This window comes from Notolabrus celidotus, chromosome 7 (assembly GCF_009762535.1).
Source record: "Notolabrus celidotus isolate fNotCel1 chromosome 7, fNotCel1.pri, whole genome shotgun sequence".
Lineage (NCBI taxonomy): Eukaryota > Metazoa > Chordata > Actinopteri > Labriformes > Labridae > Notolabrus > Notolabrus celidotus.
Window position 1 is genome coordinate 12196163 of NC_048278.1, and position 25628 is coordinate 12221790.

The window sequence follows — 25628 nt, forward strand, 5'->3', positions numbered from 1 at the left end:
GTAAATGAAATGGCCACTTTGTGGAGATTTTGTGATATCAGTTTATCTTTTATTTTGTATGTCTGTGATATGTCTTTGGAGTTTTAATTTAAACTACTTGTGACTAATGTTGATCTTTGCTCTATTAGGGTTTTTTTTCAGGAAGCACATGACAGTCATTTGACCTACACAGTACTGGAAAAAAAGCAAGTTGTGTCTAGTTTCTATTCTCCTTTGATCCTTATAAAAAACGGTCAAAAAATATTTCTCAATCCTCCCTCTCATAAATAAGTCAACACCCTGAATTATTTTAAAGGTGCCATATCATGCAAAATCGACTTTTAATGGTTCTCTACCTGAAATATGTGTCCCTGGCATGTCTACAAACCCCCCAAAAATGCAAAAAATCCATTCTGAAAATCCATCGTGTTTTTCTTACGTCATAACGCCATCCAGTCTGTAACGGAAGTCAGAGCTCGGAGCTTGTTCAGCCCATAGAGTGTATAAAATACAACTCAACCCCTCCTCCGTTTTTCATTACCTGCACACGTGTGCCAACAAGGAGCTTAGGAGGGAGGTATGCTAGTTGTAGGCTGTCTCAATAAACACAAAGGTCGGTTTTACTCCCCACGTCTGCAGATTTGAAGATCTAGTGGATGATTTTTATTTTTTATGGAGAAGTGCTAGCGCTAGTTAGCATAGCCACATAGCTACATGTTCGTAGCTGTGTACCAAGACACACGTCGACATACTGACAAATAAAACAACAAGAAACACTAAATCTGCGACCAATGGTTCAGAAAGGTTCTGCTGCAGGCGCCTCTCCGTCAGGATCAGATTCTGGATCAGATTCAGAGGGTTGAAGTAACGCGGGTCTGTGAGCAGCCGTGTATATTCAGCCAACATGTAAACATTAGATCAATGCGCTGGAGAGCCGAGGCCACATCCACTACCCATGGGGGCGCGGTCAGAGAGCTCATTCTCATTTAAAGGCACAGACAGAAAACAGAGTGTTCTGAGCAGGGCTGAAAAAGAGAGGTTTACAGGCATACCAAAATCTGATTTCAAAGTGTTTTTTTGAGCAATAAACGTTAAAGACATGTTTTGGGGACCTCTTATTTTGATGAAAAAGAGCATAATATGTCACCTTTAACAAAATTTCACTACATTTTCTCATTCACTCAGTGTGGGACTGTCTTAATATATTTAAGTTGCTCATCATTCTTGGAGGCTTGAGACAAAAACAGGCTTTTTAACTTTTAGAGAAAAGTCCACAACTGGGCACCCTTGTGTTATACAGCCAAGGGAAATAATGTCCACATAGGGGGAGAAATACAAAGTTAAGTTCTCTAGCGTCACTCCTCCGCTTGCTTCGATTTGCAATTCTGGGAACTCCCTCTTCAGTGCTTGAGCTGCAACATGGAGCTCCTGTAGGTGAGAGAGGTTAAAAGATGAGTGTATTGTTTCATGTAGAAAGAGGATGTCAAGCAATGAAAATAAGAAATGATATGCCTTGTGGTTAAACAATATTCTTTACCTGAGGTTTGAAGTTGTCCAACATAACGATGTCTGCTCCTGCTCCAGCCGCCTCTCTGCCCTCCTCGGCAGAGCAACACTCCACCTCAATCTTACTGCTGAAGCCACACACTGACCGGGCAGATCTCACAGCCTAAACAACAAACACAGTTGTTTTTTTGTGTGTTGAGTTTGTTTTGAGCACACATGAAGCCATGATAGATGCTCCTGCCCCAGTTGTCTGTTTGTATCACTTTACAGGGCAAAGCTTGATTGCAACATAGTATAACAGTCTAGAAGAGAAATACATTGTTAAGAAAGAGTTTGTGTGATCTTTGACCTCTTCTAAATTAATGTGAAGTTTTAACTTTCAGAGAGGAATTATTACAGATATAGCTTTCAAAGGTCTTTCAAACACCTTTGCTGGGTGACTTTTGCTTATTCTTTGTAAAAATCATGGAAACCAGGGAGCGTCATAGGAAATAGAATTTCATATGACATTTTCTTATGTTTTTTTTTTTTAATGTTAATGTAAGTAAACCTGCACTCTTCCTTATAGCCAACAAGTAACTCTTAAGACTTAACGTTTGTAAAATAAGTCTAAGATGACCCTACAGGAGAGTATGCTTGTGTATCCACCTTCTGGTTAATGTATCAGCTAGAACCAGGCTACAACGGCCAGAACAATGTGATGGTTGGTATTTGATTGAATAAAAAGACAATTAAAGAGGTGGTATTATGCTCATTTTTTAGGCTTTTTGTCCCAAATTTGCCCATTTAAGGAGATATACCAACTGTTCATGTCATAATTTGAGCAAATTATAGCTGAATACTGGTTGAACTTTCTGAATAAGTAGTAGTCCTATCCAGGGATTACCTCAACATGCTTTTACCTCACAATGTTAAACTTTGCCCATGTTTAATTAAGACATCCAACATTTTGAAGTAACACATTTTTTTATATATCAAAAAAAGCACAATACCACCCTCTTTAAAGGATCTATCTGTTCCTGTTTTACATACGAAAATGTAAAGCCTGCCAAAATCGAACAGTTTAGTTACTGTGAATGATAGACAAACCTTGTGAACCAGGCTGACAGACAGATGGAGCATAGGACATGGATTAAGAGATGACACTGAGATGTTGGGGTGCTGTAATTTTAAGAAAGCCATAAGACCATAATGTGGCCGATCTTTTAACTTGACCTTTGTGACAGCCTCCCACCTGTGTGATACTCCCTGATGCCCACACGTGGTTGTCCTTCAGCATCACCATTCCACTCAGGTCCTGTCTGTGCATGGACACACCGCCGACCAGCATGGCGTACTTTTCCACCAGACGGAAGCCCGGTGTGGTCTTGCGCGTGCCAGCCACTTCTCCATGCCAGCCCACTTCTGTCGCCATTTCTTGAAGCTGAGAGCAGCGAGTAGCAATCCCCGAGGCCCGGGCCAGGCAGTTTAGAGCAGGCCTTTCCCCCAGGAGAAGGCATCTTGCTGGGCCTCTTACCACAGCAGTCAAGGTAATGGCATCTGAACCTGTGGAGGTGAGAAAAAACAATCTGAGGATGGGCATTAATGTAACCCAGCAAACTGCTATTGGCGTTTTATTTCAGATAGATGTCTTTCTATGTCAGGGAAGTTTTCCACAATTTTTGAATCTATACCTAAAAACTCCAAAAAATATAAAATGACAATGTTCCTAAATTCTTCCTTTTTACAAGAGGTCATATGAAAAGAACACACACTGATTAACACAAGCAGCTTCTCTGACATCCTTAATGTAAACGTCATTTGATATGAACAACATGCCATTTAAATAACAGCTCCAAAAGATCTGTTGGTTAATGTTCTTCATTACTCTGTGGTGTTTGTTGATGGATAAGGGTCAACAAATAAATGAAGCCCAAAAATCATTATTTTTATAACAGCCCAGTGATTACATGTTCTGAATTATTTTGAGAACCTTGAATGCAGCTCCTTAATGTGAAGCAGTGCCTTTTGAGGTCATACATAGTTGCTTCTAGAAATATAGTCAATTTTTACAACACAAACCACTTTAGGGATGGCTCTGTCTGTATCATGTTTTTACTCATTAATTGAATTTAGTATATGACAGTCTCGCGCTGGCTTAAAAAAATGACTTAAACAGTCATTACTCCAGCCTGCTGGTTTGGCTCCACTGGTCGAGCATGCATCTCATAGACATAGGTTTAATAAAGGTAAACTGTTTCTGGTATGTTAGTGCTGTGAATAGTAGCAGTACAATGCATACCAATCTCAGCTCCCTCCTTGTGAATCCAGTCCACGGTGCAGCCGACCTCACTGAACACAGCTGTGAAGAACGGGCTCCCTGCCAAGACACTCTGTGGTGTTTTACACAGCAGCCTGGCCTCCACCTCCTGTGACCCCACACATACTCCTGCTGGGTCAAAGTTTGGTGTGTCCTCTGCCAACCACTCTCGTGCCAGTCGGGTCAGACTGTGAGGAGGGATCGAATGAGCTGCTGAGTGCGGGAGCGAGGACATTCTGAGAGGTATAAGAAGATGGAGGTTCCTTGTTATTTGTGGTTCCAGTTCTCATGCAAGTTGGAACTGAAAGCATAATAAGTCAAATAATTCATGCAACTTACATTACAACCAAACTAGATATTACTGTGTCTCTGTTTCGGTGAAAAGTGGAAAAAACACAGTAGTCATTGATTAAAGAGCCTCATAAACAGGGTTTTAGAAGACTTAAAGACATATCTATAAAGAATACATACTTTAGAAAGTGTGCATGAAGTCACAAAGGAGGCTTAAGTTGTTTTTTATTTGATAAGTCTTGGGGTTATGACACCTTGAAGCCAGTAGGTCTAATAATGTCATTTATTTTGTAGTTAAGTCTATTCTTAATCATATTCTGCATTTGTCGTTAAGTGGCAAACATAAAATCTGTTCATTACTCATCTTACATTAGGGTGTGTGTAAATATTTTGTTACATGAAACGCTTACTTCCCATAATGCAAAGGAGATACCTTGTTGGAGCTATAAGGTAGCTAAAATATGCAGAATCCAGTTGCACTCTGAAAGTTATTAACTTTAACAGTTCATTTTCTCAGTAAACCAGGTTAAATTCTTAATATATATCCAAGTACTCTAACAAATCAAATGTAAACTGTAAATCAATTAATGGAAAACTGGGAAAAAAATGCAGCTTTGATGAGTTATTGCACTATGCGAAATATATATATATATATATACTTTTTTTGTAGTGGATGAAGGTTTTGCTAGTATGTCATAAGGCAGTGAGTTCAACCGTCTTCATCAAATGCCAAATGAGAAATATCTCTACAATCATGCCTCCAGTCCAGACATGTATAGGTCTACCAAAAGAAAAACAGTAACAGATAAACCAACACATCACAAAGACACATTGTTGTTTTTTTCCTTCAATCCGTCATTATGTATCTGTTTAACTTTGAGTATTTCTTTTACCACATCCAGACATTATTCTGTGAACAGTGGTGTAGTTAAAAGAAGGAACCGCATAGATGATACAAATTTGATTTTAACTTACTTTTATCAATGGCTCTGCTTTCTCTGGTGGTCTCAGACTTTAGAGCTGTACTTGTGAAAACACAGAGCCACAGGAAAAATGTGATGTGGAATTTGACCCCCTGTCTGTGTTGGAATGTTTACAAGCTATGTAAGCGTTAGCACTCACAGTTGATATTGATTTTTTTAACCAAAACTGATGCACAGGCCAAAGAGTGTTTATTTGAAAAACAATAGAAGTAAAATTTGAGCTTTAAAGTAAATGCATCTAAGCAGATACCATACTATGGGCTTATGAAATATGCAGCACTTTACAATTTGCATTAGACAGGAGAATATTTGAGTGCTTCTAGCAGAATTGTTTTCATTAGTAACACACGAGAAGGATATTCTTGGTCATCCTGTTCTCACTTTGTGCCTCTAGGGTGTGGTGGCCAGTAGCACACAAGTGTGCTCACTGTGCATCAGTTGGTGCAAGTTAGTGCAGCATTCACCACTGTGAAAAACAAATACCACCCTATCTGCAGCAGATGAGATTATCATCAGAATATGTTTTCCTATGGCAAACTTCTTAAACACCTGTGCTGACTTTATGAGCTGTGGTTTTCACAGCATTGGGCTGGCAGCCATTGCAAGGTGAACAGCTCCTCAGGTGTTTGGTCTTGCTCCTTCCCGCCTCCCTTAGGCCAAATGAAGAATATTTCTCCTTGATGTTAGTGTACTGTGGCTTAGCATCATCTCTGACAGGCCTAACTGTCCCCATATTTGGAGGAGGAACTTGGTAAATATATGCTTGTTCCTACTGATTTAAAGGCTTCACTTGAGATAGTGAGACTCCTAGTTCAGTCCTACTTTGTAATTATACTATTATACTATATATATAATAACGTAAATGTATAACCACTGACTCGATTCATTTGATTATTTTGTGGATTATTTGCTGCTTTACAAATCTGTGGGAGGACATTTTAATTTCATTTCATTAAAAATAGACACAGGAGTGGATCCAGAAGGGTGGCCAGGGGTCTATGGGCCTCCTTGAAATGTGAGTCCAAAAAGTTCCAAACTGTGATTGACTATTGCATTATCAAATGCAGGACTTACGTTGAAATAAATCATTTGTGTTGTGTAGCTCTCCTGTATTTCAGGATAATCTCAGATAACTCATGTCATAGTACATATGATTGATGTTCATAAAAATTAGTATACCAATGCCAGTCCCTCGAGTTTGCAGCACATGTGCATACATACATCATGCTCATGACACACCCCTGCATAAGAAGTCAATGCCCCATTTGGGCCACCCCAGTCAAAAAAGCCTGGTTCCGCACCTGTACAGAGCTGTTGGAAGAAACACAATAACAGGAAGTGTAGTGGTTGCTTTCTCTGCACAATGCCCAGGCATGGAGCTGCTTCAGCATTTCGCTTCAGGGCGCCACTACTGAGCAGCGTGCTGACGTCAGAGTGACAAGCCTGAGCAGCTCCGCGCGCGCTCCCGACGCCAACCAGCAGCAGCGGAGGAAGCTTCCTCCAGATCCAGCAGCAAGAACCAGGAAGTGAAAGCGTACACATGGAGGGTGTGTCTCCCCCTGCCAGCGAATGTTTTATTCTTTAAAACCCAGTCCTCCTCGGATAAATCATGGGGGACTCGGCGAGGACCAAGCGGCGGGAGCAACTCAAACGTTGGGCCGAGTCCTGCACCAACAAAGCGTCGGCCGTGCCCAGGCGGAGGTGGCGGGGCGATGCCGCGAACGGAGCTGGGGAGTCAGAGGACGCCGAGCTCAGCGACCCGCCCAGGGACCAGCCAGTATCCTTGGGCAAAGATGAAACCAGCCCCCTCCTCAAACGACGGTAAAAACAACTCTTGTCACACAGTTTTACAATGACGGCCAGCTAACAGCTAGTTAGCTTAGCATGGACATCTGGGGATCTGCTGAAGGAGGAATGTGTGCGCGTAGGTGGACGGATGGTGAACACAACTACAAAATATGTGCACTACACAACAGTCTAGCTGATATATAATGTCCACGGATGAATACACCTCCATTTGTCTCATTTTGTTGAGACTGTCAGTGGTCAGTTTACATTCCCGGAGCCATAATGTGTGTGCTAGTGTTGTTGTGTGCTAGCTCTCTAGCTAGCTTACAAAGTTCCTGTCAGTCTTGTTCAGGGTCTGCAGAGTCCTGAACCGAGACCACTGCTTCTGATGGACTGACCACCTCTTTACATGTTTTGATTTCTGGAACTGACTTACTGTGTACCTTTTGGTATTTGTTTCATCCAGTGCAATGAAAACTCAGGCAGTGACTATCTGCATTCAACCCCACTGTTCATAATAGTCATTTATACATACACAATCTTTGTATTGCAGTTGTTGTCAACCAAGCTGGCAATACAATGCCCACAGTAATATCAGGATACAGATATTAAGTGATAAATGATAGCTTGTTAGAGAATCATACGATATCTGAATAACACAAGGATACAGAATGTCCCTTCGAGGTAAAGAGCTGGATTAATGTCTTAGTGCCATCACAAGGAGTCATATATGAGTGACTTGTTGAGTGAAATTGGATAAATTCGTAAGAGTGTTCTATTGTTTATTAGGATTGCACCGATGTACCAGTTGAACATCTGTATTGGTTTCTATTTGCCCAGCTGATTGAAAGATCCATCCACAAATTATATGCCATGGACCAATGTCAGCAGCTGATGTGTGTTGGTATATTACTGCATCTTATCTTTAGCTGTACCACATCAGTTTAATGCTAGCCAGCTAGTTTAACCAAACTACTGGTTTAGTGAAGAAGTTTTCTTTGGGCAGAAGAAGTCACGTGCTGCTGGACAAACTATAGTCTGTCAGCAGTGTGGGGGCAATATCCCATCCAACACCCTCTCCTAACACCAAAATACCCACACCCACTCACCTCGTATAAGTCCCTGTTCTGTAGTCTTCACGGAGTACCCCCCTTCCCCCTGGAAGCCATGCCACTGCTTATTTTATCAATTTCATAGTTCTTCATTGATAGAGCTTCAGAACAAATTCACACTAGAAACTGAAGAGTTTTAGATATTTACAGCTTAGAAGCTGGATAATAAAATATTTGATTTGATGCCAGGTCCCTTTCAAGAGTTCAATATTTGGCGCAAGTTGACTCTGGACAGCAACATGTTGCTATATTGATCATTTTTTCCATCCCTGATGATTTTGTCACATGTTGGAAAAGAGAAGTCACAAGAAGACCCTCCACAACGCTGACCTAAAGACACTTAAAAGTGGCATTTATATAATAACACTAATAATATGGCCTCTGTTTTCAAATCTTTTATTATTACATGTTGTGTTTTCAACAACAAATCCCAATAGACATTAGACGTTAAACAAAACCCTAAATAAACTGTGCCTTCCCAGGTGAAGTATTGCCTGTCATGTAGCATTTGTCTAAAACTGTTAAAACAACAATGATTCACACGGTGTTGCTCTGGAGGATGTTTCACTTCAGCAACGTGAACACAGTGGTTTGTATTGACTTGTTCCCACACACTCTGTCCTGCTGCCCTAAATAAACACCAACGCTTATGTTACAGTTTACATAGCACTTTTCTTCTTTGGTAACTGGCAAACAGCTGTTAATTATTTGATCTCATTGTATCCTCTGTCTTTAGGAAAAGTGTGAGATTCGATAGTGCTGCAGAGTTCCTGGCTGCCTGTGCCAGCGGGGACACTGAGGAAGCCCAGGTGATGCTGAAGGAGGCCAAAGAAACCAAATTGAAGAGCAGGGAGGAAGTAGCAGAAATCATCAACTGTTCTAATGCTGATGGAATAACTGCTCTCCACCAGGTGAGGGTGCTTCTCCATCTGCAGTTTCATTGAAATTATTTGTAGATGCTGAGATGCATCATTGTGTTGTTCTGTTTTCTTATCTTGGAAGGCCTGCATAGATGGCAGTATGGAGATGGTGTCCTTCTTGTTGGAGCGTGGTGCCAACGTGAACCAGGTTGACAGTGAAGGATGGACGCCGCTGCATGTTGCTGCCTCCTGCGGCTACCCTGACATTGCAGAGTGTGTACCAAATGTCTCTACAGCTGACAAAATACAACAGCATTGTAACTGCGATATAGAGATTAATCTGCCACTTTTGGTACACCAGAATGCAGTGTGGGAGCCTTTCTATGTTTAACAATACTAACATTGTTGTTGTGTTTGGCAGGACAACAACTCAGCTAAAGCATGAGTGGGCTTGCCAGGCACTCATATACTCGAAGCTTGAAGGGTTTAAGAATTGATTCCCTTTTTCTCTCAGTCTCTTGTTCCTCATGTCTTGTTTGTATCATTTTGTAGATTAAATTTACACCCTAAAAATGGTTACTGTGATATTATCGAGGTCTTCTCAAATTCTAGTTATGTGTATCTCTTTGGACTCTGTTAACACTGCTGTGGCTTAAATCGATTAAAAAAACAATATCTGTTTTTTGTTTTTTTTCAGATTTCTTTTGCAGGAAGGCGCGTCTCTTTCTGCTGTGAACTGTGACGGTGATGTTCCTCTGGACATTGTTCTGGATGAGACCACTGAGTCCCTTCTTCAGGGTTACACTCTGAGACAGGGTGAGTTCTGCTCTTACAACTTAACATTCTGGGTTTCCCCAGAACAGTTGTGGCAAGTGTGTAGTGGTGAGGGGCTGGCAGCTTGCCATCCTTATATCCATGTCTGTTTGAAACTGAGCTGCCCTAGTTGGAGGACCACACGATTAATTGCATATTCAATGTCTAAATGAGCATTCCCAAGAGACACATTGTGAAAGTCTGAATTTATTGCATCAGAGAGGAAAGTTATTTAATCAAAACAAACAGTGCTTTCTAATTTAACATTAAGGGTGCAACAGATCACGAAGCTCATAGTTTGGATTGGATCGCAGATTTGTGACATGGATAAAATAATTTGTCGGATCAGCCAAACAAAGCAAGTCTACTCCTTTTTTTATTTTTAATTTATTTATTTTTAATTTGCACAATTAAAAGAAAATACACACAATTAAAAGATAATACGCACAAAAAAAGAGCAAAGATAAATAATATACTGTGCAGGAAGAGGCAGAAAACTCAGAGAGCTTATTTGAAGCCTCCACCCAAATAATGTTCAAATATAAAAAAAATATAAAAAAATACCTAATTGACACATATAAAGACAATAGTTGATACTAAAAATAAAATAACATACAGTTTAACATCAACAGTTATTACTCCTCACTTCATCATGACTCTCCATGCATCTCAATAATGTATTGTTTTATTCACTGCACATAGACATTGCCACTGCTCCTATAAGTAACACAAATCAGTCAGGTTAACCTAAGCTCCTTTTTTGTGTAAAAGGTGCTTAAATGTGAGTTACACAGTGTGTAATATAAACAGCTGCATCATCCAAATAGCAGAGGTTATTACCTCCAACTGAGTACTTATAGATTACAAACACAATAGAAAAATCCTCAGTGAAAAACAAGAGGACTTCCATCTACAGTAACACGTTTTTTTTTAACTAGTCTTTTGACAGTGTTAAACGTTTAACCTTAACACACTGTTCATTTGGTGGATGAACGGGACACACTGTACAACTGTGAAATGTCTTGAATTCATTTTTAGGATCCCGAAAGCTCAAGCTGTCCGGGGGTCAGCTGTAGCCTGGCTGACTACCAGGCATGCAATCCGCTGGCAGAAACTCTGCACTCTGCTTTCTAGAAGGATTTTCATCATTTGTTAGGGCTTAATCCGGGGTGAAGTGTGTTTGTTTCAAGAGCCCTTTCTGTGGAATCAACAGCACATGATTTGCATATTTAAACTGAGCTGCATTAAAACTTCTCAGTGGATTTATAAATGTTTCCCGGTGATTCTCATGATTAGCTGTTCACAGACTAAAGGGCAGGGTTGAAATTGGGGATATGCTTGAAACAAATAAATTAGTTTTTTCCCCAATCTGACATACGTAAAGGCCTCTCTCTTAAACCAGGAGGCAATTTTAATGTGTTGGGATCATGCTACAGGTTATTACCTTATAGAGACACCTTTTCAAGAAGGTGTTTCTATTCACAATTTTGCAAAAAGTATCAGAAGTAGTTTGAAGGCTGAGAGAAAGTCGACCTGCTCGAGAATGGCAAATCAGAAGATCCATGGGTATAAAATTTCACCCCCCAAAAATGACTGTTTTTATTTAGTGGTTATTACAACAGACAATATCATTGTTACATATATATTACAGTTGAGATTAATATTATGTAAAGATCTGACACCATCTCTGCAATCAAGAAACATCAGTACATCACACCCTTGTTAGTGTAACCTGTGTTACTTTTTTCAATATGTAGAATATTTAATGTCAAACTTTAGCTTCTTTACCTTTGCAAAGAATGTAGTGGCTACACAAACCAATAGAAAATAACTCAACAGTCTGTCAAGATGCAAAAGTAAAGATGACAAACTGATCTTGAACTTAACGTGGCTGAAAACCTAGTGACATCCTGGTCCTCGTGTCTGTCCTCCCCCCCTGCTGTTTGCTGATTTGCTGATACTCACTTTTGGAAAGACAGAGCTGGTTGCTCCCAGCCTCAACGTTTTTAATTATGTACCTACGTTGTTATGAGCAATGCATATGGGCTAACAAGGATCACCACAGAGAGCAAAAGAGAGAACAGGCAGAATGTTGATAATGCCTATTAAGAACTTGGTGTCATGTTGGATCCTACAGCTGCAGATGAGGCCCTGCATTTATAGAATTATCAACAGAAGTTCAATTATAGGAACGAAACCTAAACCTTCCTCCTTGTTGGCCAAGTAACAGTTGACAACCAATATAAGTGCACCAACAATAATGATCTAAATATAATGCACCCGTTAGCGCTATATAGATAAAGATTGATTGATTGATTGATTGATTGATTGATTGATTGATTGATTGATTGATTGATAGATAGTGGGCCTCATACTGTTGACAAAGAGCAACAAAGGGGCGGATGTATGTGACTATTAGTTTTTGTGTCCAGGTGTGGATCTGGAGGCAGCCAAGCGACGAGAGGAGGAGCAGATTATGACGGATGCCAGGACCTGGCTCAGTGAGGGTCTACCTACTGATTTACAGCACCCTAAGACCGGGGCCACACCTCTGCATGTGGCTGCTGCCAAAGGATACGTAGAAGCCCTCAAGTAAGCATCGCCTTATGTTTTTTCACTATTGATTGTTGTAAGTGTGCCTTTAACTAGTGCTGGATGATCTGTTAAAATCATGTGATTGGGATTATGGTGGACAATATTGCAATTTGCGATTTGCAGTAAAATAAATGGTATTACTCGGTCTTGTCTTGGTCTCGGACTCCGTAATTTATATCAAGACCAGTCAAGACCACCACTGATGCACTCTGTCTCCCTGTCACTACTGTGATAAGAGAGGAAGCCCCCCCCCCCTTTCAATTCATTCAAACTCATTTCCCCACCTGTTACGGCCGCGACTTTCGCGGTGCTACGGTGAGTGACATGCCCCCTGCACTCATGCATTAATGAATGGAGACAGGCAACAAGAGGACAGACTGTGTGCCCGTGACCAGAGATGTCTGCTTACTTATTTAATTAAGTAATAAATACACATTCAATAACAAACTCTGGAGGCACACCGAGAGAAGGGCACAGATACACCTGCCGCAGGATTACTTTATTTATTTTATTATTTCATTTATTATTTAAAAGGACCATGCATATTAATGAACACTTCTGTAAATATGCCAGAATTAGCCAAAAGGCTAGTTTACATCCGTAGTCCCTTGCCAGATGTTAAAAATGCACCCTAAAAAGATCAAGATTAATCAAAGATAAAATAAAGTAAAATAAGATCAAAATAAGAAGGTAGAGGAGAAACCAAAACCCAAACAAACAAACAAACAAACAAAAAAGAGAAGAGAACACCTATAACCCATCAGATAAAAACACTACAAATATTAGAAAATAGAAAATGCACACAACTGAGAAAAAAAGGCTTGACAAAATAATCCTGCTTCATCTCCTACCTCTCCTGAGATCACAAGCAACAGAGAGCACCACTTTAACTCGGATCTAAAGCGAAAGTTAAACTAGCAACGACCAAAACGAAACTTAAGGAGTCAAAATGCTCACAGAGTGTCAAAAGAAAGGCAACAACGACAAAACCAAACCTTGTTTGTTGCTGTCAATTGTATTTAAAACAAACTCAAATAAAATAAACAGAAGTCTTTTAGTTTACTCTCATGGTGATTTTTCATTGATATGGTCTTGGTCTTGTCTCGGTCTTGCCCTGCCTTGGTCTTGACTCGGTCTCGATCCCTAAATGTCTTGGTCTTGTCTTGGTCTCGGTGCACTCTGTCAGTGACCCTTGAGACTCAGTAATTGTGCTCTGCTGTGGTTAGATTTGGCCTTGATGACCTTGAGTAGTCTCTCTGTCTTTGTTTCTACTTGCCTGGGCCTTCACTCACAGGCATTCATCATACTTTTCTCTGTGCGGTCTCAGGTGTTGACACAAATTGGTCGTGTGGCAATGCAATGTAGCGACTGAAACAAGTTTTGCATTCATTTTCTTTTTGTTTAAAATCAAATATAGCATTTCGTGCTATATAGCATATAGTGTTTGTTTTTTCACCACCAGTTTAGCATCAGCTCGCTCATCATGCTCCTGCTCATCAGCATCCATGTTGATCTGGCTGCTCTGTGTGCACTGGATATAGTTGTGACCAAACAAACATGCTGCAAACATGCACACACAAATACATGCACTGTCAGAGCAGCTTAATGGGCGTAAACAAACAGACTTCAAACAATCAGAGGAGGTTGTAACATTTACAGACATGCACATTTATGTAAATTGCCGCCCTTTTTAGTGGATATGTACTTGCACATTCTCACATAACAATAGTAAACACAATTAGATCAATCCCGCAGCACTACCTGTAACATATTATCTCGCTTAAGATACAGTATATCCACTGTTTCGCACAGTTCTGTTTTTCTCACCTTGCTATTGCATCATCCAGGATACTGTGTCAGTGTGGGCTGGATGTATCAGCTGTGGACTTTGATGGCTGGACGCCTCTCCATGCAGCAGCACATTGGGGACAGGGGGACGCCTGTCGGATTCTGGCTGAACATCTGTGCAATATGGAGGCTCGCAGCAATGCAGTAAGTAGAAATAATTAATGAATTCCACCTAATTTGACCTAATTCCATCATACTTCTGTGTTCATTCTGCTGTTTCATTTACTGGAAGTGCATTTCCCCTGATATTTGGACAGTTTTTTATTATCTAACCATGGAACTGAAAAGCTGTAATTTAACCCTTGTTGTGCATACACACAGAGGAAGTAGAATTCATTGTGAAAATATAGGAACAATATGTCTGTTTTTTATACTGTAAATTCAACTTGTTGTCTTGAATGTATCTTTTATTTTGTTATGATGTTTCCCCCCTTTTCATAAACGCTGCAGGGTCAGACGCCGTCTGACATAGCTGATGATAGCGTTGAGGAGCTACTGGAAGAACTATCACAGAAGCAAGCTAATGTGAGAAAAGGCTTATTTCCTGATGTCATATGCACTAACTATGTGTGTGATTGGGATTCTAGCTGACTGCTGCCATGTCTGTCTTTCAGTGGCGTAATGAACAGTCCATATCTGAGAGGCAAAACCCACCAGGCTCCACCACTGCAAACACACAAGGCAAACGGCGGAGGTCTGTAACTTACCTTGAGTTAAACATATTCATTCAGCTACTTAGGTTTCCCTGAAGCAAGTAAACAAAGTACATTTTTACAGGAACATCCATTAGAAAATGTCTTACTCCCTGTAACACCTACATATACTAAATCAATAGATATTTATTAAATTACTTTTATATATAGTCACACACAGTTGAAAAAAAGTTAGAACGCCAACATCTGCGTGTCTTCCAGGAGCTCAGTGTGCAGGATGAGCAGTAAAGAGAAGATGAACGTGCAGGACCAGTCCAAAGAGAGGGGCGTTTCAGGAAGCCTGGAGCTGAGTGAGGAGAAGGACAGCAGTCCAGGTAAACCAGCCGTAGTCATGACAGTTTTACAGACAGCAGGCATGACTCTCTAAATTGATTGACTGATTCCAAACAATGCTGGTTCTGTTTTTACAGAGAGCTCCACTGTGTCCAGTCCAGACACTGAAAGTGTGACCACATCCACAGTCAGCCCTGCTGACAAGGTACAAATCACACAGCACCATCCCATATGTCACAGAGTGGCTCTCTTTTACAGCTAAATGTGAGAGATCAAATGTGGGGAAATGTTCTAAATAAGGCAAAAAGGGTTTTATGTTGATTTTAAATTTTTGTTCTGAAACAATTTATGAAAATGAATGTTTAGCTTTGGCTATTTATGATCAGGGCTTTCATACGATTTGTGTTTTAAATCTTTGTTAATTGCTGAATTCCAGAAGTTAATTGTGATAATCGCATTTTGAACTATATGTTTGAAATTCAAAACAGTTTTTGAGTCCATTTCAACAACGTAAATAAAGCAATACATGTGGACCTGAGCACCAGGTTCCTCACAATGTTGACTGGCCTGCAGTCAGTTGTCTCATTTATAGAAAACACTGTTGTTTGCTTCTAGTCTCAGCAACAGGTCTGTAGTGATTTGTCCACTCCAAAATAAAGCTCTAATGGCTTGTGTGATGTGGTTGCCTGTAGCACTTTGAAATTTCTTGAAATGAAAAGTTCATTATAAATACAATTTATTATTATTATTATTATTATTATTATTATTATTATTATTATTATTATTATCATTATTATTATTATTATTATTATTATTATTATTATTATTATTATTATTATTATTAGACATCAGTCTGATTAGCTTCAGATATAGGCTTAGCTAATAGGTGGTAGCTCAAACTCAAAGTACTTTGTTGATGAGGCTATTTTATAGACAACTTTCATGATTTATTAGCTGTTAAGCATTATGGAGCATTGCCCACCTGATATATAGAAGTCTGATCTGTTGGCTCAGACACATTTGATTTTATTACATGTAATAAATCTGTCAGATGAGAAAGTGAATGGCAGATGATTGAGAACCAATCCTTTGTTTAGATCATATACACAGATGGATTCATTTCCCTATGTTAGGTATGACTGAGAACATTTGTGATGTCAAGAAATCATAAAGAAAGCTGGTTCTGTCTGCCGTCTAATTTTAAAACAACTGCCACAATAAATATTACCCAGTACGTAGAAATCTGTCATCATTGGTATCTGATCAGCTTGTTTAATCTCAAAGTTTTAGCCCACATAGCTGATTACACACCCAGACAATTCAACTGAGCTTCTAAAAACCTCCCTGCAGAGGACATGTGCTCAAACTTCAGATGTGGAAGCTTTGATCCTAGCTAACACATGTCAACTAAAGGTTCTAATTTGAACATCATGCTGTCACTAATCATGTTTCTCTCACTTGGGAAATGGATCCCAACTCTGACTTGCAACAGCTGATCACAGTTACATATCTGGTTTTCTTCCTCTTGTCTAATGTGGTGCAGACACCGGAGGAGAAAGATGATGAGGAGAAGGAGCAGGACAAAGCGAACCGCACTGCCAGAGTCCAACCAACTCCACAGACGAGGGATGCCGCAGCTGAGAGTCCAAATACTCCCAATGCTGATCGTCGCAAGTAAGAAACAATTCAGTGTTTGGAATTGATCAATTTAAATCACTTTTACTTTGTGCCATTGCCACAAAGCTGCATTTTCAAAGATTTTGTATTTTCTGTTGTATAAATTCATACATATGTGCGGTTCATAATGATGGTCTAAAAGCATAGTAATTATAAAATGTACTGTTAAATTTATGGATTCTTATGGATGTGTTCAGGTTCCAAGCTCCAGTCAGAGATGAAGAATCTGAATCTCAGAGGAAAGCTCGATCACGGATGATGCGTCAGTCCCGACGCTCCACACAGGTACTGCTCATCCAGCCAAGTGATGTTACACATTTGTGATACCATCATTTTTATTCCCGCTCTATGATGATCTGGTGCATCAATATGCTTCTTCTTGATGAAGTACAGTAACTGAACTGTTTTTGTGGGTACAGCAAAAGACCTGAGTGGTTTTGCTTTTTGCTTTTACAGGGTGTGACTTTGACAGACCTGAAAGAAGCTGAGAAGACTATGGTCAAAGGCGCAGATCAACCATCTCGCAACATCCAACCTGTCAGTCCCATCGTCACCATCACTCCTGCTGAAAGGGGTGAGTCGACACAAGGTTCAACGTCCACTTTCTTTGTTTTATCGTCTATTGATTTTTGGGGAATGATGTCTGAACAGTTTCTTTTTTTAAGTCGAGGTAGAAAACATTGACAGTATTAATCAATAAAGCTCCTACGATATTTTATCTTAGAATTAGATTTTTGTCTTTTTCAGTTTAAGAGAGTAAAGAAAAGTGTTCATTCTTCTTTAAGAAATGAAACTTTTAAAGGTACAGTGTGTAGAAATGGGAACTGTTCCTTGAACTCTGTGAGAAACTTAAGTGAAGATTAAATGTATTTGATGTTATCAAGTAGTGGTGAACCTGTGCACCAGAAGTTGTGAGTTGCATCGCTTGACCAGAGTCTTGCTTCTGTTTACTGAAAAACATGACTGCTAAATACAAACATGAAGTGGTTTTTGGGTGGAGTGCTACTTGAGCCAGTTAAAGGAAATGAGGTTTTCTCACATGGGCTCTGAGAGCTAACACTGCTCAGAGTTTTAGGAGTGGTTCATCTGAAACTGTACACTGGATATGCTGATGTATATATCTTGAGAGTACACACTTTACCCCCCACACTATTTTTTTTTCATGGATATCTGAGCTTTTCTCATCTGAAATATCTGAATGAAACTATGCTTCAATGCATCAACTTGTTCTCTCCAATTATTACACCAGATCAATTTACAAATGTCCCTGCCTTTGTTGGTTATTTGTTCTCCTTTGGATCTAATCTGTTGGTACAGGATGTTGTTAGGGAGATTTTTGTCCCAAACAAACGTCAGTCAGGATTGTTTTAATCTGACCCTTTTATTTGTTTCAGATACAGACCCAGTGAAGCCAGCAGAGTCAGAGGGAGAAAAGCGTCTGGGGGTAAAGGAGAGAAGGAGAGGGAGAAAAGAGAGACGCTCCACTGGCATAGTTCTGCCAGGGGGAGAGGTAAGAAACGATACATCATCACAAACAAGGCAGAGAGCTCAATACAGCTGCAGTATATGATTTGAGTTTGTTGGGCAAGACAGAGGTTTGCTTCACTCTACTAGCAGACCTTGTTACTGGACTACATGAAAACTGAAAGGGCAAAGGACGGCCAAACCAGTTCTTCTTTGTCTTCATGTAACCAACTATTTGTTAAGCAAACCAGTTTTCATCTTTCTTTAGAAGATAAAGCTTTGCTGACCAGTGTGGTGCAAGTACGCCTCAACTTCTGTGTTGAAAAGATGAAGCCAGTGCAAAAACGGTAGTTCCTCTAGTGTCAACTTGAGGCTGGCCACAAAAGGAAGGAATCCCCTTTAAAACACATGTTGAAATATCCATTTATACAGCTAAATTAAATATGATGTTCACAGCCTGGTGGAAGAAATGCTCTTTGGTATGTCTCCCATTTATTTATTCATACCCACAGTATGGGGTTAAGATACTATAAAGGATAAGAGTTATACATAAAACTTAATTCATTAGGGGCACGGCCGAGTTGACAGACAGGTGGGTGCGTTGTAGCTGTTTGCCAGGAGGCTCAAAGCCTGCCTCAACTCGACCTCTGCCTGTTTCTGGGTTGATCCAAACTTGGCCACCATCTCTGGGCCTTAAAACACCTCTTCAGAAACCAATAGGTGACATCATAGAGGCTACAACCATGTTTTATAAAGACTGGTTGTAAAACCCATCAGAACTTGTGTTAGAAAGACATTTTCGCAACAGAATTAAACATGTTAACAGCTTGGTACTACTGGTTTTGGTCTCTATACCTCATTTGTTTTTATTTGGGGAACCTGTTCAGGGGCAACATTTGTATAACTCATCTGTTTTGACTAAGGGCTTTGCATAATTAGGGAGCATCAGGAGCATGGCTGATTTGACTGATGAGTCAAAAGCACGTTTTAGCTGTCTGTTTATAGATAAGCTGGAAGGTAGATGTAGTCAGCATTTACAACATGGTGGCTGTCCTCTTTGAGCTTCACAACACCTCTTCCAGATGCAACGGTGACCTCACTGAGACTACATCCATATGTGATACAGTCTACTAGTGTACATCATTATGATAAAAAAAAAGTCTCAAACCAAGTGGTTGATAGATTAGAGGATTATACATACTTGTGAAACTACAAAACTCTACATGTTAAAATATATTTTAGAGTAATGTAGGCAGAATCCTCCGGCTGAAGTCCCGACATAAAGTACAAATTAGAAACCGCTAACTTGTTATGATATGTGCTTTGGGAAGTTAAAAATGCTTTCAGTTTACACAGTAGGGAAGTCATATATTGTATGCGTTAAAGTTTATATTTACTTTCACAAACAACCATCCAAGCTAATAACCCTTATGAAGAGACGGATAGAGTAACTACATTTTTCAAAAGGAAGTGCCTGATCATATTGAATCTGACTTATTAACCACTTTTACTTCAGAAGTCAGAAAATGGTTCTCACAATTCTTTGGAACAACTGGCCAAACCTTTTATGAAGAGATGTCAAAAATAGGATTTTGAGAAACTTTAAAGTTATGTTTTCTTCTAAATGACATTGTAACATGTTTTGGGGAATTTTTGCATGTATTTGACACTGACAGGACAGTTCAAGAGAGACAGGAAATGTGGGGGAAAGAGACTTATGGGTGTAACTGTGAGAGCATTACAGTGTACCTTTGAGGGTCATGAGCAGTGGTTGCGATTTATTGCCAACTCTTGTGAGCTTCTGTGTCATGTTTTTTGCTTTGTGAACACAGTCAACCGAGGAAAACAGAAGGGAGAATGAAAATCTGAAAAAACAAGAATTTCTGAAAAATCTGAAATCTTTTATTTTTCAGAACGACGATGAGGATGGTCAGTTTGATGACACCAATAGTAACAGTACTGCCAAGTGAGTGCCCTTTGTTTGTTTTCTGCTAGTGAAGTTTTTTTTTAATTCACACTAAAGCAAAGAAAACAGAATCACCTGATGTATAATCTGTGGATGTTTTACCTCCCTGTCTTTTTAAATCTGGATTTGTGGGCTGTTGTCATGTCTCTACTTGTGCGGGGTGTAAAGTCTTATATAGGGCCGCAGGGGGAGAATTTGAATATAAGCGCACCTACTCATTTCTCTTTTAGTACTTAAAAAGCATGACTTTTGTTTTCAGGGCTCAAAGGTACATTTGTAAGTTTACGTTTCTTGTGTGTCTCTGCAGTGAGAGTGAACCGGAAGACCCAGATGGCTACAGAATGGTATGTGTCCGACCCTTGTCTTGCAGAAAACGGGACACATTCCTGAAAAACACACCTGAGGGCTTAAAGCCAAGATCAGGACTAACCAGGAGAGGAATGATACTCCACAGGCTTTTTAAAAAATGAACAGAAACCGCTGGCAGGCTGAACTGTAATAAGGCTGTTTCCATCCATGCACATATGAGTTTATTTTACCATTTCACAACAGTCACATTACTAGGATGTGCAGTGTCAGTCATTTGACCTGAAACGTGTCATGCTGTCAACAGTTTCTAGTTGTGTCTGACATCACTTTTACAAAGCTCTTCTCTTCAACTCAAAGAGAGCAGACTGCTGTTCAGATTTTAAGACCATGTATGGCCCTTTATTGAATTGCTCGTTGATGTTGTGGGCACACATATGGACCACTTACGGGACCTCAGTGTTTACTTTTTGTGTCTACACCTGTAGCGCAAATATAACTTCAAACAACGTCATAATCGCATAAGCCCAAGCTCGTTCTCTGACGCTCTGTGTTGTGTGTTTGTTTCCTTCCAGCAGTACCTTAAGGTGCTTCAGGAGAACCTGTCTCTGAAGGACAAGCTGCAGGAGATGGAGCTGCAGCTGAATCAAAACAAAGTGGAGCTGGAGCGACTTCGACAGGTTGGGCAGGTTTGCTGCTGCTTTTGACCTTTTTAAGTGTGTGCTTGTAGGTGTGTTTCTCTGTGTGTCAGTTACATAATCAGTAGAGTGTTGCAGTGCTGGTGCTGACGTTTGTTTGAGTCAGCTGTAACAAAGAGTGTGAGAATATCTTGGGCAGAGCATGTTATTCTTGAACAGTTCTGCAAACGCTCTGCAGTCACATGTGGATGTGGGCATCTTATTTCCAAATAACATGAATTATTTGATGTCTAGTTCAGATTCCTGCTGCTGTCAGCTTAAAGAAGTTGGTAAATTAACAGTGTTGTTTGTGTTGCAGAGTCAAGAGAGCAGCACTGAGAGGCCGGCGCTACTGGAACTGGAGAGATTTGTAAGTGTCAGACACGCAGGAACACATTTCCTGTACTTAACAGTCAGATCCTAAAATATGCAGCATGTAGTTCATAGTTCAACACAACATTTAGACCTTAAGAAGTCAAGGCAAGTTTATAAGTATTGCACCTTTGAATCTTACACTAATAAGAATAAATAAATACAATTGACAAGCTTACAACAGATAGAGATTAAAAAGAAATAAAAATGATTAGAAAGCTGAAGTAAATAAATGATATTGAGGCCCAGTTAAATGCTTGGGAGAGAGTAGGATGTTAAATCAATCCTGGCAGCAGCATTCATGACAAGAACTGCTTTTATATTCCACCATTACATGAACAGATGTTCTGGACCTCATTTCTAGAGACGATTTTAATTAGAACAAGACTCATTTTGGTAAAAGTGTTTTTTATAACCCTAGGTAAGAATCTCAAAGGATCTGTAGATTTCATTGTAGATTTGGGTGACAATGATTTAAGGTGAGAACTCATTTCTTGCTTCAGTTTTCTTTTCTCAAGTACAGCCTGTGAAGCTGTGAATGCTGGTGTACAGACTTCTTTTGTAAGGTGTGACCTGAGAATGACAGCTTGTTAGCGCCTTACTTCAGAGGAGCATGAAGCAGATGAGTCAAATATATCAGCAGAGCTTGCGCATTGTTTCAACTGAAATAAATAGCAGCAGGGGAAATGTGTGTTCTCACAGCCTCAGTCAGTTTGTAATGTTTAGTCTTTTGTTCACAGGAGAAGTTGGCCCTCCAGAGGAAAGCAGTGGAACTGGAGGACGAGCTGAAGGTACATTAAACACTGACCTAATTAACATGAATGCATGGCAGAACTATTGTTGAAAGTTCAGTAATAAAGGCATAATATCAGTAAATTAGGTCACTTACAATGTTAGCTCTTTGGCTTTTATTTATATGTCTCAGAGCTTCACTCACTGTCAGTAGTGATCTCCATCTTTAAGGAGGTTAAACATCAAACTACAAATATTCATCTGTTGCACATCAAAATGTATAACTAAAGAAGAGCAAAGACTTTAATCAGAAGATCCTAAAAGTTATCTCTTCAAAATAACTGCAAAATCTTACAATACAATGTATTACCTTTATTCACCTTTCCTCAAAAAATATATATTTTTTTGTCTCTGAATGATGCATATGAGGCAGACCTGTCAGTAGTGGGGGGCGAATAAAGATCTGAAGCTTTGGGGGTTCAAAAGCAGCAAACACTGACATCTGGTGGCTGTTTTCAAATTTAGAGCAGCTCTTATTACTGTTGGCAAAGGACCACTTCATCTCCATGACTAGTCCTTTTAGTATGGATAGCTGAAATCTGATAGGGAGTGATACAAGCCGAGGAAGCCTGCTTGTAATACACATTGAGTGTAGTTGTTATTGTGCCGTGAAATAATTAGTTTTTCATGCTGACAGGAACCAAAATGTTCCTTTTTCGTATGAGGATTTCACCTGTCACTGCAGGCTAATGTTTTAAACTTAATTGTTTATATTAATGTGACATTTTATTATCCCTCACTCATGAAGGTTGCCAGATTTTCAGGTTCTCCTTTTTATTCTTATTCCATCGATACGTTGAGTCTAACTGTTCAAATTCCTAAACTGTCAAACTTTATTGAACTATTTCTTTTTCTTTATTTTTAGTTTTATTTTTTTATTTTTATGTATTTATTCATAGAGATAGGAAAGAAGATAGGGTTGGAAACTGGGAAGAGAGAGGCAAAGGGACACAGCTCGCAAGCAAACCTGGCCTCCTGTGTCGAGGACAATAAAATCTGTACATAAGGCGCACGATTTAACTGCCGAGCCAAACCATTACCCCAATAAAACTGTCACTGGGAATCAGTCAGGTGATGTTCTTTATATATGCTCTTCATTTGAGTTATCCAAGCTTCTGAGCTCTGGTCTCCACCACCCATCTTTACCATGAAAATAAACTTCATGTTTCACCTTTTAAGTACAGTTTTTATGAGCTCCATCTGAATGGTAACCAAACTGGAGGGATGCTTAGTGAATCAGCAACAATCAGGCAAACAATTCATTTTTAATTTATTCAGCTCAAAACAAAAGTTTTCTTGTGACATTTAAGATGAAACACTCTAGTTTTCTAACATCATTTTTACATTAGATTAGATTCAATTTATTGTCATTGAGCATGTAACAGGTACAAAGATGCTCTAACATAAAAAAAAGTTCTTAGAGCCATCCATCCTCAGTAACAGAGGCTGATCCTGTTAAATTGAAGCTTCCATCACATTTTTTCATGTTTCTGCAGGTTGTGGGGGATCTCAAAGCAGACAACCAGAGGCTCAAGGATGAAAACGCTGCTCTCATTCGAGTAATCAGCAAGCTCTCAAGATGAACCCTTTGAAAGAAAAAACAACAACATGGAGATAAAAGTATTACATTCTTGTTTGGCCCGACTCAGACGCCACAGAGCAGGATGGGAGACGATGGCATCAAGCACAGCACATTCAACAATAACTGGAACAGTGTATAGATTTCAGGGTTATTCGCCTGTGTTTGGGCCTTTATGTTTTGGCAGATCTACTGTAAAACAAGCTGAACTGCTCCTCCTGTGGACTGACAGGGCGCTCTCGTTCACCTCCACTTTTATATTACGTTTTTATTGTTGTATTTTTTTAACTGGAATATTTTAATGTGCTTTGCTCCTCTGATGCTTTGTATAGAGTCTGTATTAAGAGTCTTAAAGCCATGCACAGTGCCAGCTAACAGCAATGTGTTTGAATGAGCTCCGAAGAGGTGAACAAAAAATGCCAGTCAGCTGTAGGGCTGGGGAAAAAGAATTCAATGTGCCAAAAACCAGCCCTAGTTTGCATGTCCTTAGGGAAAACTCAGTGGTCAGTGTTGATTCTCAGGATGAGTGATAGGCGATGCTTTCTGTTCTGGCTGACTGCTGTAAAGGTGGACCAAATTTGCATGCTCACTTCTCCCTGATCCTCTGAATGTATATTTAAGATGTATATTTATGTACAGGGGCCCTATGCCCTGACAGTGATGTAAAGGTGTAGTCTTAGTTTCTGTTTTTAAAAGAAAGACAGATTTTCGGGTGCTAATCGTGGCAACAGCTCATGTTTAGAGGGGGTTTTACAGAAAATGTTTGTTGCAAACAACAAATCTTTCAAGGGATTTAGGAGAATGCATGCTTTATCCTTTAGTACTGTAAATCAGTAGTTCTCTCACTTTGCCATGTTGACTGGATGCTTGTGAAAGCAAAGACCCCTAAGCTAAGTATTCACCCTGTGACGGACAGCTGTTATTTGACAGACAGGCCAGAGGGGTCAACTCCTGAATGTTTACTCCAGTTTTAAAGAAAAAAAACCTGCATGTCAAACTGTCTTTTGATGCTGTGCCTTTCAATATACATTTCTAAGTAATATTTCTATTTTGCTTCGGTAACAAACACTGTTAAGTATAAAATATAGTATGGGCATAAATGAAGCCTCAGTTTGATCTGTTTGTGACTTTTATTAAACCGTCTTAGACTCTTTGTTTCCAAAGAACAGTCTGTGGCTCCATAAGTGTGACTGAACAGCTTAACCAAAGCACATTTTCTTGAGAGCAAATTAGTGATACCATTGAGTGGTGAGAAATTTACAGCAGGGGATTAAAGCTAATCGCAAGAATGAAGAAAATGGGAACGCTTTTTTAAAAATATTTAAAGAATTTAAATCAAATATCCTTCTCAGTAAAATTATTCCTCCTGTTATTTGTATTTACTGTACACCGTTCCAAAGTTTAACTTCATTTTCAACTTTTAAACTCAGAAAAAGCAACAGAAAAAAAACATACTCTACTTATTTCAGTGCTCCTCTTCTGGTTATCTCGAACTTTAGAGATGACAGATCAAGACAAACCTGAAAAAAAAAATTCAAATATAGAAACATTGTGTTCATTGTCAGTGAATGATTTTCCCTTTCATAGATGATTTGCATAACATTCAAGATATTGGAGTTTTTAACTCTGTAACAAAATCATGTATACTCAGCTGCTGGGATTTAGAGCACCACCTCCTGGTCTGCAGCCATTCTGACCTCATGGTGCAGGCCATAGACCGTAAATAAAAGGTGCA

At 39.6% G+C, this 25628-nt stretch overlaps 2 protein-coding genes across 4 annotated transcripts; one reads left to right on the plus strand and one right to left on the minus strand.

The window, feature by feature from the left end:
- Positions 1-1044: 1044 nt before the first annotated feature.
- On the minus strand, positions 1045-6457 carry LOC117816516 (nicotinate-nucleotide pyrophosphorylase [carboxylating]-like). Of its 2 annotated transcripts, XM_034688818.1 has the most exons (6): positions 6360-6412; positions 4124-4153; positions 3767-4020; positions 2720-3030; positions 1517-1648; positions 1045-1407 (listed from the first exon to the last, which is right to left on the minus strand). In XM_034688818.1, exons 3-6 carry the CDS (start codon positions 4017-4019, stop codon positions 1198-1200), a joined length of 906 nt encoding a protein of 301 aa, XP_034544709.1. In that variant the 5' UTR covers position 4020; positions 4124-4153; positions 6360-6412; the 3' UTR covers positions 1045-1197. The 2 variants fall into 2 exon arrangements, with proteins under 2 accessions (XP_034544709.1, XP_034544708.1); XM_034688817.1 differs by lacking the exon at positions 4124-4153 and having other exon boundaries at positions 6360-6457.
- Positions 6458-6490: 33 nt separating this feature from the next.
- Positions 6491-25056, plus strand: ppp1r12c (protein phosphatase 1, regulatory subunit 12C). 2 transcript variants are annotated; one of them, XM_034688815.1, is made up of 20 exons: positions 6491-6879; positions 8695-8869; positions 8961-9091; positions 9516-9634; positions 12064-12223; positions 14074-14218; positions 14525-14599; positions 14689-14768; positions 14989-15101; positions 15198-15265; positions 16604-16734; positions 16935-17022; positions 17194-17311; positions 18132-18247; positions 20115-20167; positions 20475-20511; positions 21049-21162; positions 21470-21520; positions 22263-22313; positions 23811-25056. In XM_034688815.1, the coding sequence occupies exons 1-20, from the start codon at positions 6668-6670 to the stop codon at positions 23895-23897; spliced, it is 2124 nt and encodes a 707-aa protein (XP_034544706.1). In that variant the 5' UTR covers positions 6491-6667; the 3' UTR covers positions 23898-25056. The 2 variants fall into 2 exon arrangements, with proteins under 2 accessions (XP_034544706.1, XP_034544707.1); XM_034688816.1 differs by having other exon boundaries at positions 6492-6879; positions 21049-21153.
- The last annotated feature ends 572 nt before the right edge of the window (positions 25057-25628 follow it).